At 38.1% G+C, this 18,698-nt stretch overlaps 1 protein-coding gene across 31 annotated transcripts in view; it reads right to left on the reverse strand.

Annotated features, from left to right (window-relative positions):
• TENM3 (teneurin transmembrane protein 3) overlaps positions 1-18,698 on the reverse strand; it is a 1,330,479-nt gene that overhangs the window by 67,883 nt on the left and 1,243,898 nt on the right. For 27 of the 31 annotated variants that reach the window (XM_032108354.1, XM_032108353.1, XM_032108357.1 and 24 more), the window contains 5 exons: positions 18,453-18,554; positions 18,113-18,307; positions 16,569-16,769; positions 13,430-13,615; positions 167-193 (listed from right to left, as the gene is read on the reverse strand). In XM_032108354.1, the coding sequence (XP_031964245.1) occupies positions 167-193; positions 13,430-13,615; positions 16,569-16,769; positions 18,113-18,307; positions 18,453-18,554 (711 nt within the window). The remainder of the gene's footprint in view (positions 1-166; positions 194-13,429; positions 13,616-16,568; positions 16,770-18,112; positions 18,308-18,452; positions 18,555-18,698) is intronic. The other 4 variants (XM_032108375.1, XM_032108383.1, XM_032108382.1 and 1 more) reach the window with 1 other exon arrangement.

Below are 18,698 nucleotides of genomic sequence, written 5' to 3' on the forward strand. Positions count from 1 at the left end.
AAAATTTTGAGATGAGTTGAAAGCCGTATGAGTTATTTATATAATCCATGGAATGTATGTAAGAGAAGATTCTTTTGCCCAGACTAGGATGTTCTTAACTATATATTAATATTAAAAAAACCCAAACATGTAGATATAGGCATGTCAAAGAGCAAATATACAGTACCTTTCACTATCTTATCCAAATAGTGAGCTTGAGAATTAAAAAGAAAAAAAAAAACAGACAGACATTTCAGAAGTGTCACATGAAAGAAGAACTGTTCAGAATTCACATGCAAATCAAGCAGGTGCACCTGAGAGGTCTTACATTACAAAATGAAAATGTATTTCAGAGCTTTTAAAATGCAAGGATTTCTCTTTCCAGCAAACATCATCATGAATCAATGAAACTGTTTTAGAAAGTAGGCCTGCACAAGCAAAAGAGATGCTACCTTTCTGAGACTACATTTTATTCGGACTTCTCTTCACATGCTTTGATTTTTATATACAACAAAAATACAATCAAAGCTAGTTAAAAAATTCAATTTTCAACACAACGTAAGAGCAATTCCTTAGCTTATGAGCTTTAAAACACTAACCATGCAGGAAGATTTTTGGTTTACAGGTCACTCATGACTCTGACATCATAAACAGCACACTATCTTGGATTAACAGGATTTTTAGGAGGATTTTTTTCTTCTGCCTCAATTCAGTCGCAGTTACTCTTCTGAGCACACAAACCAAGTATGTAAAATAAGCTGTATTGTAAATATGGGGTGGAAGAGGGTGTAGTGAGGTGAGTAGCGTGATGATCCATTTCATTTTGAAAAGCAGGTGAAAATTACACTTAGGCTTTAGATGTATAAAAATAAATAACACGGTATATACAAGGATAGCAGACTTTTTTTTCGTAAGTTATGACACTTAACATTTCACAAAAGATTTGAGGAGGCAGATGGATGAATGACATACAGAGCATAAGATGGATTTCAAGCAGCAGGGCCTACTTTTAATACATGAGACACAGCACAGATGGGTAACATATTCCCTCCTTCCTTCCAGGAAACAGATCAACTGCAGTTGTGTGAAAGGGGTTAATGCCATATAGCAAAGCCACCAGGTCCATCACAGGCTACCAAAGCCAGCCACCCACGCCCAAGGTGATGGGATTCTACAGACCATTGCAGTGGGACAGGACAAACTGAGCCAGGAACGTTGGATACAATCCCCTGGTTTTGCTGTGGACAAGGTCTCTCAACACAGCCTTCACAGGCTCTCTTTCTTTTAAAATTTGACCTTCCTAAATCCCTGAGGGATGATGGCCCCTGTCTGGCAAGTTCTCTGTCACTTGCTAGGATCCCGTTGGATGGGTAACAGGCATTTCCAGCTATAGCCTTTCCTCCAGTTTGGATGAACCAAAAAAAGCTGCTCGAGTCCAAGGAGGGAGGTGGTAAGGTACATATTAGGAGGCAGTGTCACTGCTACAACTAAGAGGGGGAAACTTTCTAGTCCCTTTTTCTTGAAGAAAGTGTCCGGTGTCCACTACACAGCCTTTTCTTTTTTTTTCCCCTATAATGGTAACGTTGATGCAAGACAAAGTAAGATGAAAACATCAATACAGAACATTTAGAGCAGCAGCAACAAACTAGGTAGCTTTTCACATTAACCACAAACAAAAAGAAAAGTGATACAGCTACATTTCAGAGTGGATCAAATTCTTCTCTTACTCATCCAGTGTAACTCCCCTTGTCCCTACACAGCTTAAAACATGCTGTAGTATGTGTGGCGGAAAAATCAAGCTTTATTTCATAAAATGAAAGCAATCAGGTCTGTCTGGGGAATGCATCTGTCCACCAATAAAACATTAAATGCCTCTACAAGTGTAAGGATAGGTAAGGGAATATTAAAAAAACCTCCTAGGCAACTGAAAACAGTCCCTGCAATCCCAGGCCCGCAGATACTATTTATTTTCAGATCCAATCTTCATTTAAAAAAATCCAAAACCAACCAACAACAAAACAACAACAACCAAAACAACCGCCCTGAAATACAAGATAGATGAAGAAAATGCTCTTTAAGATTTTTTTGTATCCAGCAGTCCTATAAGATGTCAGTTCCAAACCACAAAACCATAATGCTCAGAAAACAAGTTCTACCTTCCAGCATCCTTTTACTCACGGTCAGTTGACATTAAGGACAATGTTAGAAACTATTGTGGCTAATACGCAGCATTGTGGAAAAATCATAAAGCAGAAAATGAATGACCAAAAACTGTATAACTTTGCAGTGAAGTTTAACTAGCCATGCTGTCTTCCTTATCTTCATGGCACTGGAACTGAAAGAGGAATGAACCTGTGTGGAAATGCGAAACACAAGCCCTTTTCCCCTCTGTATAGAGAATTCCAGGCGGGATTTGGAGCACTTCAGTAGGATGGAGCATCTTGGCAAGATATTTACACATCTGGCACATATATGTTATTTTATGCCCTTAAAAAGTCTAATTACAGACCAGGCAATATATGTACAAAGGTATTTGTGCAGAGTTTAACACTGTGCCATTTAAAATCTTGCTATTATTTCCAGGAGTAGAGGGACATCATATAAGTCCAAATGAAAAAAAGAAAAACAAAACTGAAGATATAAGATTTGTACATTTTCTAGGCTACTCAGAAGTCCAAGGAGCTCTAAGTGGCATTCAAAATTCATACAACATAAAATACAAATGATCAATCTGTGTGGGTATTTACATAAATATGTGGCAGATAACTGATTTTACAAAGAACCGGTAACAGTCAGGCAAATTCACATTTAACACAGCATAGTTCTTAACCACTCGGAACCCTGACTTTTTTTTTTTTTTTTTGATTTAATGCCTCCCATTAGTTTCCTATCAGAGATGTAAGTCAGTGTCTTTCCTACTTCCTCCAGGTATGACAGAATACCCTAAGAATAAAAGTACATATTAAATCCATTTATTCCAATCAGCTCCCGTTTAAATCGGCATGAGTCACAAACCCATTGATTTAATGTTCCCTAATTGGTACTTGTAACACTGCTTTATTCTGATTATTCTGTCATATGGGATTACAATGGTGACATGCTTCTAAATGCTGCATAGCGAATTTATATCTCTATTAGTTTAAATCATTATCCTCCATCAGACATCTTCACCCATCATAATCTTTGTAATCTGTACACTAGAGTGTAACATGCCCCATGTTTTTGTAATGTATATATTGTCCTGTTACAGTGTCAACTCAACAGCTCCACAAGAGTCATGAATTACTTTGCTGTAAGAGCAGATTTAACCTCATAGCACCACCAGACATGAGGCAAAACCACAAATGAATGTGACCAAAGCCATATTGATCTAGGTCAGCCTAAACAAAAAACTAGGTTTTTTTTAAGGTTTTTTACTTTTGACACCTTGAAACCCTCCTCTCCACCAACACAATCAGCTTTCTCCCTTCCTTACTGGATTACAGCCTCTCCCTCTAAAAGAAAACAGGAGAAATTAGAAACAGAAAAGAGAACCAAAATAGGGGAAGAAAAGAACCAAAGGGGGGAAGAAAAGAAAAGAGAGATGATGAAGATTCCTTCAGTAGCAGCAACAATGAAGAACACTGTTCTACTCCTCTTGGAGCAAGCTCTGCTTTGCTTCTTCTCCTTGTCTCCCCCAACTCCTTATCGCAGTTCCCATTTCCTGGTGAATGACTGCCTAAGTACCTCTGCTGCTCACACAAACTTCATGCTCTCAGATACCCATCCTCTACAGGAACATGTGAATGACATAACTTGCATCAGTCACGTTTGCATTCTCACATAACCTTGCACCAAGTGTCATACAGGGAGATGCCATGTTTTTCTTGGAATAAAAGCTGACCGGAAGCAAACTATGCTATGTTGTTACCATACTGTCTCCCTTAAGCTTCCCACACATTTATCTGTTTGTTTAGAGGTAGAAAGTTTTAATATCTTCACTTTTTTGCATTAATTTTTAGTATTTGTATAAAATTTTGTTTACAATCCACATGACAAAAAACCCCTTAACACATTAGAAGAATACCATGACAGTGGCCATGTCAAGCATCCAAAATTTAGGCAGTGATGGGTTTATGGCTACCTGTGGAAGTTTTCTTCCCTTGTGAATGTGCAGAGTTCACGGTCCTCATTCAGCACGCATTCTCTCACAAACAACAAACAGCTGATGCCCTAGTAGCAGGTACACTATGCTAACCTAAACAAAGAAGCAACAGCTCTCTTGCAAACTTTCCTATCACCTTCCTCCCTAAGTCACAATTATTTAGCACAGTATCTTCATACCACTGGTATGAAGAGAATACATTCTTACCTCATTTTACCAGTAACTAAAGCAAAGAAAGATCAGAGTGAGAAGTCTCCATTCACTTGGCTACAAGCATCTATGACGTGATTTTCTGGAATACTTAGAATTATATAGTATTTCATACACGAACCAACATTTTAGCAACTCACAAATGTGCAAGTCTTGTTCCCAGAAAGTTAAGAACAGTCAGAGAGCACTTCTTTAAAGTCTGCATTTGTGAACAACTAACAGAAAATACATGGTAGAATCAAGGGTGGAATCCAGTTCTTCAAAATCATCCTTAACCAGATCACCCTGTGCACCAGTCTCTTTTTACGAACATTACTTTTTACTCCCTGTGCAGCCAAGTAGTAGCAGGGGATGAGGCATGCACTTCATCAGTGGTTTCACAGGCACTTGCCAGCAGAAGAGAAAACTTATTGCAAGCTTTAGGGAGAATGCAGTTTGTAAACAAGTTTTGGTTCTTGTTTTGGGGGAACTGGTACAAAACTGAGAGTTGACAGTTCTGGTCTGACTTCTCTAATCTATTCAAGACTCAGTCCACAGTGGTTTACTCCTCCTGATGTGGCTAGAAGATCATCCTTATTTCCTCTCATTTCCATCCAGTCACAGCTTAACTGTTTCGACAATTAAACCACCTTTTGAACATAAAACCCCAAATAACCCTTGTAATATTTAAATCCAGCATTTCTTATCCTACCCACAGCAGACTTAGGGAATAGCATATTGATTCCTTTAGGCAACTGCTTTCCCACCCAAAGAATGACTAAGAAAAGCATGCATCCATATGCAAATTCTGAGGAGCTACCAAAAAACTTGCAGAAGTCCAACATTCATAAAATTTTAAAGATACTCTTTAGCCTGTCTTGAGAAAGGTTCAGTCATGTCAAATTCAGCATCTCCTACAGTTTTTTCTGCCGGGCAAACTGCCTCCTATCTTGGATTTCTGCAGCCGATTATTCTTAAGCACAGAATCCAGCATTTGTTGAATTGTACCCTATTTTTCTGCATAGAATGTGCTATTTGTCAAAGTAATTTTAAATTCTTGTCCTATCTTCCAAAGTGCTTGGGGGCAGCAGGCTTTGGTATCATTTGCAAATGCAATTCTTTCTATTCATCACTGAACAGTACTGAAAGCACATGTTCTTCCACTGTAAGCAGCTCATGGTCGTCATCCATTCTCTGAGTTTATAAGAACCTTGTCTTAGACATACCATATGTTCAGAGCATTGCTGCCAATAGAGGAGGATTACAAACGCTCTTCCCTTTTGATACTTTTTTACTCCTAAATTCCCATTTTGCCCTTCTTGTAAAGGAGAGCACATGGATGGAATTATAGTTTCACACAATTTTATTTCTTTTCCTCCTTACACAGGCCAAAACACAGTCATCACCCTGAACTCATACCTTCTTAATAATTTATGCATTTTAAATATCTGCAGAGAGACCTGACTTCACTGCAATTTATCCCTTGCCAAAATTGCAACTGTTCTTTGCAGCAATCATTTATGGGATTTATATACAAAGGCACATAAGCCCATTATCCTTTAGATTTTTTGTTCTGGAGACCATCCCAATTTTACTGTAAAGTAAGATTTCTAATCATTATTACTGGAAAGCCACATATATATTAGAATAAAAGGTTCAGTTACTATTAAGGATGTAACAGACATAGGAAATTTGGGACTGCTGGTAAGATCGTGAGCAGTGTTGCTCCCCACTTAACATCTATTTAACTGGAAGAGGATTTTGAAGGAAGGGTATACACCGTTAAAGAGTTAAAACTATCTCACATGTACAGGCTGAAGATGTTCAAATGCCCATTTGAAGCAACAAACTTGTGAAGACCTGCCTCAGATACAGGTAAAAACCTGACACTTACATTAAGAACTGAAAGATAAATTTGACTTGAAAACACATCAGGGCATGGATCAGGGTGGGAAGCATTATGGTTTCCATCTTTCTCCCTGACTGACAGTATTTATGGAATGTGGTCTGACCAGCATGCAAGTATACGACGTACAAAAGCACTTACTCTCTGGCCACTTCAGCTCAAAGAAGCTTTGCAACACACTTTAAAATTCTTCACATCTCAGAGGATTCTGCTGCTTTCTGAAAATGTGCCTAACTTGAACTTCACATGTGGTCCTCATTTAAATGCAAATTAACCAATTAGCAATTTAAAGTATGCTAGCAGTTAATTTGTATTTGAGATACTTGGTCTTGAAATGTGTTAAGGCCTGACCAATAACTCCCTTTTTTTCACAGTTCCAAAAATGCATGCTTTATCTTAAATTCACCTGGTAATTGAGTATTTTTATGGTTACCCAATGTACAGATATTTTGCATATTCAAAGCTTGGCCTGGCAAACTAATAACGTGCCCTTTAGGCATAGGAAAGATAAAAGCCAAATTTGTTCTAAATTTCATGAAATCTAGTTAAACTGTGGTTATCAGTCTTCTGGGTGCCAAAATGTCATCACCTCTTCTTTGTCGGCTTTTTGTATTGAGGGTAGAGGTATAAATATTGTTGTGAAATCCCAACTGCAAAGGCAGTCAGGTGTTTTGAAACTAGGGTTTCACTCACAATACTGTGGTAAACTAATTGATATTGGATATAATTATATTTGAATATTTGATTTTATCTGATAAAAACTATTTGAATGTCAAAGGTCATACCTTCATTCAGATACAATCTTATTTTTAAGACGAAACTTGCATTCAGGTATAATTCCATGAACCCATAACTAAAGAAAAACATAAATTTAGGAATTTTGATAATTACAGAATATATTCATACAGGAGTAATTATTACAATTTGAGGGACAAGAATTTCAAAAGAATCTAAATTCTAAATTTAAAAAAAACCCCTTAAAATTTATGGAAAATTCCTGTGCATGTACTAAGGTACATTAAATATGTGACACATTAAACCACTCTGAAATGTGAATATTGTCAGTAATTTAAACTTCTGAGAAAAGTAAGCCATGCTTGGCAATTAGCATCAGCACTGAAAGGACAGTGGGCATCATAATACTGGTTATCTGTGCTGCTCTCCCAGTAACGTGCAAATGTAGAGAAGACAGATCAAACTAGTCCATGACTTACTCTGTCTAGCCCATGTGTCAAAAATGTACAGTGGAATGATATATAGCCATATCAAGTTTTCTATCAGCACTTCATTTAATTAACTGAAGGAACACATTTGTCTTTACTTGCTCTCTGATCTTATAGAGAGATAAGGTGTCATTTCCCTGCAGTCATATTTGAAATCTGTAAGAGAAGGAGCCCTAAGCTAAACACGTGCTGAAGGGAACAGGTGCAGGCCATAGAACTTATTGGAGGAGATTCTGTCTTAGCATCCCTCTACACTTGCTGTACTTCTGTGCTTATGCTGATCTGACCGTGGTCACATGGAAAACCAGCACACTGATGCCTCTGTGTTTGTCCCTAGCCAGAAAACCATTTTAATCAGTCACCAGAATAGCCTGTGCTAACAGAAACCCACTTATGGGAAAGTGCTCTAGACTCATTTTCCTCATCATTCTAAATATCTAAACCAGATGACATTCCCGTTTTTCTGGCTAAAATAGATGAAACTAGAAAATCTCTTGCTGAGGAAAATTTATTTTTTTGGTTTGACTGATTTGAATGTCATGCTACTGTCTTTTCATGCGAAGAAAAAGGTTAAAATAAATAATTTCCTGTTCCTTGTTATTTTTTTCCCCAACTAAATTTTAGGGGAAATTCTTAGAAAATAAATCAGATTCTGGTCTTCACTGGAATATAAACATAAGCTGCACACTTCCCAGTAAACCACCACTGGCTTTGATTTTCAGTTCTGCATACCAGGTAAAGCAGCCTCATGCAGCACTCAAAAGTAGCATGGAAGTACCATGATGCTAACTTTAGCCCTCCTGAGGGATTAATGTGAATGCTTAATCACATTAATCCACATTTAGCTCATTTATGTTTAATGATGTGCTTTCCATGCATACATATACAAATATTAATTTTGGATTGAAAGATAATCGTTCAACATGATAACAATTAAACAGCTGTAACCTGTCTTGTGTTAAGTAATGGAGCTGCAGGCAAGCTTTATAAACAGATGGTCTTACCCACCCATGCTTAATGTTAAAGACTTTTAAAAAAGAGGTGTTGACAATTCTGAACAAGAAGGCATAGTTTTAATGCAAATTGGCAAATTTGCAATTTAGATTATGCTAAAACAAATTTAGTCTATAGAAAAAATTAAGCTGCATTGTAAAAGTGAGTTGTTACACAGCACATCGATACAGCAGCTTCTCCACCAACATAATTATTTACTAATTTCATTCAGCTAACAGAGTTTAATGGAAAAGCAGCTGGAAAAGTATTCATATTTATGGGCTTCCTATGACAGTTACCTAATATACTCATGGTACATGACAGTAATATCACAAAAAATGATAGACTTTCTGAAATAGTATCTGTTCCAATCTCACAAAACAACTACTCAGACAGGAGAGGGTCACTGAACTCAATGCAAGCCAGGACAGAAAGGAAAAAAACCCCATACTTTAGCACAAACTGTGTTATGAAAACTTAATTACAGAGCAAATTTTCATCCAGGCTATCACCTGGGCACCAGCTGTGCATCTGTGGTCTTGTATCCCATCGAGATGCAGGTTGAGCTTCAAAAAATAATATATGGATGTTCACCTCAGACCCGTGAATGTCACTTCCAGACCAAATAAACAATCGACAGGTGATTTTCCACAGCTCTGCAGTGAACTGTTGATTTAACCTGTTCTCATGGGGTTACAGGAAATTGTAAAACATTACATTAAAACATTTTAGCAGAGCCTGTTGTGACAGAACAAGGGGTAATAAACTAAAAGAGGGTAGATTCAAGACTTACGGAAGAAGTTTTGTTCAGTGCGGGTAGTGAAACACCAGAACAAGTTGCCCAGAGAGGTGGTGAATGCCCTGGAAATATTCAAGGCCAGGCTGGATGAGGCTCTGAGCAACCAAATCTAGCTGAAGACGTTGCTGCTTACTGCAGTGGGGGTTGACCTCTAAAGGTCCCTTCCAACCCAAACTATTCTACGATCCTATGATTTTACGACTACAGTTCGCCAGAGGGAAGAGACAGTAAGCAACTTAGGTGCCTTAAGTTGTTTAGTATTTGAAACATACACTGCCTATGTTTAGTTGAAACCTCTAAGATCCTGAACACTAGTACCAAGTTTTGAGTTTTGCTAATTCCTATTAGATTCATTTATCAAAATGCTGAGCATGTACTTATCTGCTGAACATCTTTGATATAAATATGTGGAAGTATGCATTCACAGCAAAGGCAGTGGCTCACAAGTGTGCTGACATCAGGTGTGCTATTGAAGTGGCACTACCCTGTGCCAAAGACCCATAACAGAACAGTGGATATCAGCAATACACATCAGGTTTACTGCATTAGTCAAAACAATCCTGTCCACCTTACTATACACATTGCTTCAAAAAGATAGACTTCCCCCCTCCCCACTTTTTATTTAGTCTACTCTCTATGAAATATCAAGGTATATAAAACATATATGTATATAATTTCTCCAATCCAGTCTTGTCATCTTCAGCCTTAGGGAAACCCCGATGTTTAACCCAGATAAGCAGATGTCTAAATTTTTTCTGAACAAAAAAAAGCAAACCTTTGCAATCACCTACAATTTTTCTTCCCAACAACTTGAAGTATTGAAGTAAAAAAAAACACCGACAATGAAATAGGTATCCGGCAGTTTAGAATAATTAGAATTTCCTCTGACTAAATTCCATTCAAATATTTTGAAGTATATGTAAAAATCAGCATAACTCAAGAAGCAATCTAGAATTTAAATGATATTAGAGAGAAATAAAACTAAGGACTACCTTGCTTTAATTAAGGAGACAGGTTTGGTTTTTTCCTTCATTCTATGTTTTAACACATGTCAACTTACAATACAAACAGTGGGCTAACTGAAAATGAGACTGGACAGATAGTTAGCATTTAAAAATACATCAAAATTGTTAGCTGAGGTGCAAAACATTTTTTACCATTTTGAATGGCATTCATGCTTCACAAAAATACCAAAAACTCTTTGATCAAATGAGCTATGGATTCAGATGATTCAGTATATATTCCAGTTAGGGCCTCTGTGAGTAGTGCAGACACATCTGCCCCATTTTGTACATCCAGCCAAAGGTCTGGAAGGCTATTCCTTTCCCAAAAAGTGAGTAAAGTGAATTGCCCTTAAGGTTTACAATTTCTTTGGAACATTCCTTTCCCAAAGAAGATGTTAATTTTGGCTGTTGCACTTCATATAGCTTCCAGCTAATAGCTGCAACAAAGAAACACATCTGCATTTCTAAAATACTTCACAGTACCGCAGCTAAATGGTTAAGGACTTTTAGAAATAAGAAGGGTGCAATTGTTTATTTTCAGACATATAAAGGGAGAGTGAGTAGGAGTCGTTCATACACATAACACGAATTATGCAAATATTCTGCTACTAAGTAGAGAGTTGTAAGTAGCATAAAATGCCTGGGTTACAAATGGAGGGTGACAATAAAAAACTGGTTTGCATAGAGAAATATTCTGAAGTCCCTTGTGTTTTGAAATTTATTGCTCAGAAAGAGCTACTACCTACTGTAGGGTAGATGAGAGAAAAGAAATTGACTCTTCATCTGCCAAGCTAAGGAGGCAGCAATTTTCCCCCCACTAAATTGAAATACTGTTGAAAATGAGCAGTAAAACGACCTGGCTTCTCTGTAACATGGGGCTCCTGAAGAAAATAGCTCTAAAAAACTAAATTTAACAGCAGCCTAAAGCCTGTGCCTCCTTACTTGCCTTGGAGGCTTTAAGGGCAATATAAACAAATCAAACTATCTTTACAGCAGCAGCCACAAAGTAAACACCCATTTAAAGAATAAACAGGTGGGAAGACAGACCCGCCTGCCCAGTGCTAAGGAAAAACTTGTTTGTGCTTAATATGTTGGAAAAATTGTTCAAGAGCAGTTCATCCGTATATAACTACAACCCTTGAAATGCTGCCAAGGTCAGTGAGACCAACAGCAGAGTGATCTGCTGAGTAATTGCTCGTTGTCAAGTTAAAGCAGTCAAGGGAAAGGCTTTATCCTACTTCTAAATATTTACTTTCTTTTATTGTTAAGAAAGCAGTTCTCTCCCCACCCCTCTACTCTCTTTGTCAGCATGTTTTTTGGAAGCTCCTCAAAAACGTTAACCCTATAGATTCTCCCTAGGATTCTGTAGATGCACCTTGATTACCTTTCCCTTGTATGTTTGAACAATTTCATTAGTAAATAACAAAAACCCAAAACCAACCAACCAACCAAATTTAAAAAAATCAATTGTGATTGCTATAAAAAATAATTCTTGAGTCAATCTTACTACTTTCACACCTGACTTCCTTCTAAAAAAGAAAACCTTGCCTCATCTTCCTGGTGCAATGATGTGGGTATTAATTAATACAGCTGCAACAGGCTCTCATTTTCCCTGCCTTCAAAGCTCTTAGCACTGCTTCTCGCAACCACCAAGTACAGGATCACCACCTGCCCCCCAGTCAGGGCTGTAAACTACCCGGGAACACAGCCTGGGTTTTCTGTTTTCTAGATACTCAGGTCTCAGTTATGCCAACACATTCAGAGTTAGAGCCCTTCCAAAACTTCCATGAAAGTTAAAATTCTCCAGCCTCTTTTTAGCTTGTGGCAAAAGCAAATCATGCTACATTCACATCCATCAGCTCCACTGCAGTTAGACTTACTGTCCTATATTGTTGCTTCAGCTACATCACCTCTTTTAACCATCTCTCCTCCATCTATCCAAACATAGAACTGTGTGGGGTTTTTTTGCTTACTGGACTTTTTTTTGATTTTTCTGATTACTCATGATTTCTTCAGCACTCAGTGTTATGCTTGCCTTTGTCTGACCTGTGGCTACCTCTTTCATTGCTAATTCGATCCACCTCAAAGTGCTTAGCCATGATGCTTCTTGTACTTGGGAGATGTGTCCCATAAATATTTCAGTCATGTTGTCACTCCTTTCACAGCCTTTAAAGAGCTTCATGCAATGCTCTCCACTCACAAAGTGCAAACTAGTCATCTCTTACATGCAGACCATTGCCAGTTCCTTTGCCTGTGCTTCCTACCTGTTGTCATGCAGAAGTTTCTCTGTGTGGTTATGCTGAGATAAAAATTGTTTGGATAGGACTCTACTCCACTGTTACAGACATGCAGCACCTTGCACAAAGGGAAATTAGTGTGGAAGGGAATTTCTCAGCACTGCAGCTCCACTTTTTCTTAGCCCTCCTATTTACACGCATAATTTCTCATGCTAGCTCACTGTCAAAGCCTTTGCAGTGGAGAAGGATATCCTGCTGTATATGGGACATATGGACTGGGTAAGAAAAGCTCCACTGAGAAAGGTATAGCAACTTCCAAAGGTTTTCAGGCACTAGAACTAGCTTGGTTACAGAAACACAGAAGCTGTAATAAGGATGGCTTCTTCTCAATCAGTTGTATTAAACTACTGTTACATTATTAACATGTAAGAAATTTGACAGCATTCTACAATAGACCATTATGTTGACAAGAAGATAATTTTGGGCAGTTAGATCACATTTATTACATGGTGGAAGTGACATTTTTATGTAGGCAAGTCACTTTTTAGAGCTTCTTCTCCTTAAAAGAGAAAAAAAGAAAGAAAAACAATAGGAAGCTTCATTTGCAAAAGACATAAAGCTATCACATAAAAATAGAAAAGCACAAATCAAATAGTATATTTACAGTTCAAACCAAAAGTAACCTCCTCCTCAGTGAAAGGCAGTTAAAGGGAAAGGATTGAAAAGGAAATTCTTCTACCTTCTTTTCATGGCAAACTAGGTATGAAGAACTGATGAGCCATTATATAACCATTTCCTTTCTTAAAACATCAACTCTTTTCCACAGACTGACACATGCAAATATTCTGTTTGAAGAAACATCCTTCAAAGCAATATACTTCTTATTCAGCCGTGGCCAGCAGCGCTGGCTGTTTGAATTTTGCAGCCAAGACAGGGTAAAGCATAGGCAGCCTACCAATGGTACAGTGCTCTCCGTTCCATCCCTGGCTACATTCACACTTGCCGTCCTTACAGGTGCCGTGCTCGGCGCAGCGGGGGTGGCAGGCCCGCTGGTTGCAGGCTGCGCCCGTCCAGCCTTCCTCGCAGCGACACGTGCCGCCCATGCACACGCCGTGCGTGCCACAGTCCACCGAACAGATTTCTGCATTCAGACGAGACGGGGGCAGAGAAGGAGGCAGGAAGCACAGGGGAGAGAGAGGGAATGCTTTAATTAGAAGTGCTACATTTTAATTCGACATGTAAAGAATAAGAAAGGCAAAATCTTTGAAAGTTAAATCAAAGGAATTTACTGTGAAAGACATTTCCATGTAAGATTCAAAAGAGCAGAAAGCACCGAGCTTTATCTCTTTGCTAATGCTCTTTTAGTCAGTCAGCAGACTTTAGCGATGTTTAAGTGTCCACAGCTCTTTCGCTAGCTTGCAGTAATTTTCAAGCAGGTTTTTTGTGCTCACATATTTCTTAAGAGTAACTTTTTGTATCTTAGATTATATGGCACTTAGACCTACCAGAACTTACACGGTACTCATAGTGACTAAATGTAACACATACCTAGATCATTGTCTGTTGTGAGTCAAAATCGAATATGACGAAGTTCATTTTAGCAAGGTTTCCCTTCCATACTCTTCTCGCTGTTTTCTTTCAAAGTTAAAATGTGCCATTTCTGACACATTTTTTCATTATAAAGAATCAGCCTTAGTGAGACAAATTAGCACTATGCTGACACACTGACACATCTGTAAAGTGTAAAAGATCATTCTCTTTTACTTTCAGTAAATTTGTATCAGTGACAGCTGATTTCAATATTGAAACAGTCTGGTTTCAATAATACTTTGTTAAAAAAATAAAACAACATACAGCAATTTAACTTGTCATTTACATATAGTAACAGGATCTTGTATCTGATAGAATAATTGAAAAATATGTTAACAGCCAAAGGTAGTCAGAGGCCAAACAACGCATATTAAGTCCCAGCTAATACAAGATGATAATTTACACTGCCAGATTTTGCATTTACAGTTTTGGTTCATTTAGTCAGACTCCAGAAAACTTTACTTCTGCTAAGCAGAAAACAGAAAAACAAAGAAATACAATACAGCCTGAGGGACTTGTTTAGTTCCTTGGCATACAGCTGGCTGTAGCCATGTATTGGTTCATAGAAGTGCTATATTTAGTTTCTGTTTTCGTGTGAAAAACAGCAAGTAGTTTAGTAATAAAAGATCAAAATTATTTTTAACAGCAAAAGAAACTTGCATTCAGTGCAAGAAAGGTTTCCAGTTTCCCGATCAACAGTGTTTTTCTTCCCTGCTGTCTCAAAGTGCTGTGGAACATTAAACACAGCGTCAAGGAGCTGTGACATTTCCCGTAAGAAACAACCCAAAACCTTTATGGAGAAAGACAGCTGTAATTTCCCCTTCCCTTCCCCCCCACCAACTATATAGCATTTTATATCTACTTTGAATTAAATTTTTGATTAAAAGATGCAAGATGGTTTGATTAACTTCAGAGTCACAAAACGTCACTGCAGCTCCGAGAAAGAAAGGTTTATTTCTCTTCAATCTAATCAATTTTTCATTAGGGTGAAGGTGTTTATCAGCTTTTAGCACACTAGCTTTGAGCAAGGTGCGTCAATCTTTGTAATGAATTTATTAATTAGAGTTAATTTAATTGAAGTGGAATTGAAGGGCTAATTAACGGACAAACTGCTGATGAAGATAGAGGAAAGCTCTGCTGATTTCAAACCTATAAAACCCTCTGATGGAAATAACTCATTCTTTTCTTCATCCAGCAGCTTAACAACATGTTTATGGGCAAGATTTACTTTTTTAGTGCACTCTTCTGAAGGTCATGTTGCACAGCTTCAGCAAATAATCTGTGCACATTTTTACAAAGCTCCTTTGTGAGTCTGACACACTTGAGATATTTGAGATCAGAAACATTTTATGTTATTTTAATGACAAATCATTCCATGAAACATAAGTAAAGGTGGCAGCATAACTGGGTCATCAAAAAAAGCGTAGAGGACAATGTGTCAGTAAACATGGGGATCCATGTTTTTGCCTGAGAACTAGACAGGGTTCTAACATAATAGGCATTTTTAGTGTTAGAAATGGTCAGAAAAGATTTTTTCTTCTAAAACAAATTTCACAGGAGACAACATTTTCTTCTCTTGTCACTTTTTCTTTGCATGTTGGAACTCTATCACTCTCGTATGCATAAGCCATTATGGAGTATCACAGATCCTGGTCAGGAAGTACATTTGTTTTAAAAAGACGGTTCCTCATGAAAATGTTATATTTATTCATAAGCTGGCATAAACCCAGCTAGCCCATGTGTTCAGTTTTCATTAACAAAACGTCTGAGTTCTTAGATGAACTGCTTTAGACAAATACACATCTCACAGTTAAACAAGATTTCTTTTTTGATATGTGGCTACCAAACAATATTCTAAAAACTCATATTTGTCAAAAAGCTGCTGTCATACTTTATAAATATTTAGATTCTGCTCTTTCTGATAGTACCTCTAGTTTTCTTCTTTTGTTTCTAAGCTCAGACTATGGTTTTAATAAGCTCAGTTCCATATTTCAAGAAATTCCTCTGCTTCTTCACTCCTATCAACTCCTTCCACCCTGGCAGCCTGCACCCAGCCTCAAAAGCTGTTTAAGATTCATTCTTGCATTCCCTTTGCCTTCAAACTTGAATGCTATCTGTTTTTCAAGAAAAATACCTCAGATTAGCTGGAGAGATTCTTAAAATGTGATCATCCCTGGTTTCACTAGTGTAGTTTTAAGTTTCTAAATAGATGTATTAGAAAAATATCCACATATCACGCAAAAGAAACATTCAGAACTTGCATGTGAAATACCTGAAGTTTACCCGATGAAGGCAGCTAAAAGACACAAACAAATGTATTGATTTTCAAATCCTTCAAACTCATCAATTGTTTTGAACCTTTGAATCAATTTACAGTTCATGCTGAAGTCAACTCAAAGACATCAATCAGCTCAGCAGGTCAGGTCCTAACACAATAATGCCATTAAAATGCTGCTATTCAAGACATCAACATTTTATAAAATGCCAGTGGTTTTAACTCTTACCATTGGAGCAATCTGGACCTGTCCAGTTGGGGTCGCAGGTGCAGCTACCACTCTCTTGAAGGTAGGTGCCATGACCAGAGCACTGGTCAGAGCACATTGTCTTCAGGATTTCACAGTTGTTGCCACCCCAGCCCGGGTTGCAGTGGCACTCGCCGTGGATGCACACACCATGGCTGGAGCAGGCTGGATCCAAGCAATCCGCTGCAGGGAGATGAGAAAGATCAGCTTAAACCTGTCAATCCTAACAACAGTCATCAACCTATAGTGATGAGTCATCAACCCAAAAGTGCTAACAGCATATTTGGGCTTAATTCACATTTCAAGACCTTATGAAATAGGCAGCACTGCACTCATCTTGAAAGTAAACATTAGTAAGCTGAAGCTGAGAAGTCCACGTTCCTTTCATCGCAATGAATGAGGAAAAGACAGAGTGGACTAAGATATTTTGTGCCTCCCTTCTCTGGCTACAAGGTAAATCACTCTTTGTCATCGCTTCTTGCATAGCTGCAATTTTCCTTTTAAAAACAGCTCCCTTTCACATCACTTTCTGATACTGTGAAATTTGGGCATGCACATAACTGACACCTACACAACCACAGATTACCACTGAGTTAATGGAGAATCTTTCAAAGTTTGGTTATTTTTCTGAATTACAGCAAGATTGGCTTTGGGTCTTGGGCAACCAATCTTGACTCTGCCTAATCATAGTGTAACAAGTGCTGCATTCTCTGCATCACTATTCCCTGGTGTAACTGACCCAATCCACCGCTGTATAGTTTTGACAGCTATATAGGACCCTCAGCTTGTCCCAGAAATGAACGAGTGACATACTGTCTATCTGTCTTAATTCACTTGTGCTTTAGATGATGAGATTTAATTTAGCAATTTGACTCAATAAAATGTTACACTTGTAGGGTCAATGGTCTGAAAATTTAATTCCAGAGACTTAATTGCATTACTTTGTATGTGGAGATCAATAAAATCAATTTGATTGAGGAAGAAAATAGCAGTTTTTACTCCCTAAAAAAATAGAATGGAAAATGAACCACATTTTGCAGTACACCAGAATGAATATTATTATGCACATCTCTGGAATACAAGAATGATGCATCATTTTTCCCTCTGATGCATTGGAATCAGCATTTTCCACAATCTGGTCTGTGGAAAAGACTACTAACAAATGTAGTAAATTAGTGATTTGCTTTATACTGGGGAAATTCAGTAAGAATTGCTACATATGTGTTTTATGTGCTTTCTTTTTAGCTGACTTCAGCCAGACAAAACCCAAGTATGCTGGCAACCAAAAACATTACATGCACATTACTTTAATTTTCCAACTGCTTACTTGAGAATACATAGAGTACAATAATTCTATAGAAAACAGTGATACCAGTGATTCCAAAACTTGATTTGTAGTATTCTAAAATGATTTTTGAAGAGACAGGGTTAGTGCGTAAGATCTAGAAAAATTCATAGAGCTGGATGTGCCAGCTGTTAACCTGACCAACAACAGCTGGTGCTGGAGTAAATATTTATGCATTTACCTTCTTCACAGTTTTCTCCTTTGTACCCAGAGTTGCAGGCACAAGAGCCCATGATGCAAATGCCCCGTCCCCCACACTGGGGATCGATGCACTGACTCGTAGGCACGTCACACTCGGTGCCCTTCCAGCCACTGTAACACAGGCAGCGTCCTTTGGAGTACTGCCCATTGCCACTGCACAGCACTGGGCAGGCTGCTGTGAGACAGAACACAGCACAACAATCAAAATAAAGATCTTCACCAAAGCTTTATAAAGAAGAACATCCAAGATGTTGCTTTTCTGATGTATTTGTCTTCAGGCTCGCTTAAACTGACTTGAGAAAAGCATTGGGATGATTTACCTCTTGAACAATCGGGGCCCAGAAACCCAGGAAAACAGTGGCAGGATCCAGAAACACATTCACCATTACCATGGCAATTTCGGGGGCATTCCACCACAGACTCTAAAAGGAAAAAGAGAAGGATAATTCACAGGTGCCCACTGCATGAAGTACCTATCATTTGAACCACTACTAACTGACAGCGTGTTCTCGCTCTGAGAAGTGTTTACATTTGTTTTGTTTGAAGAGCATGAATAGCTGTGATTT

The sequence above is a fragment of the Corvus moneduloides genome, chromosome 5 (genome assembly GCF_009650955.1).
Source record: "Corvus moneduloides isolate bCorMon1 chromosome 5, bCorMon1.pri, whole genome shotgun sequence".
Classification (NCBI taxonomy): Eukaryota; Metazoa; Chordata; class Aves; order Passeriformes; family Corvidae; genus Corvus; species Corvus moneduloides.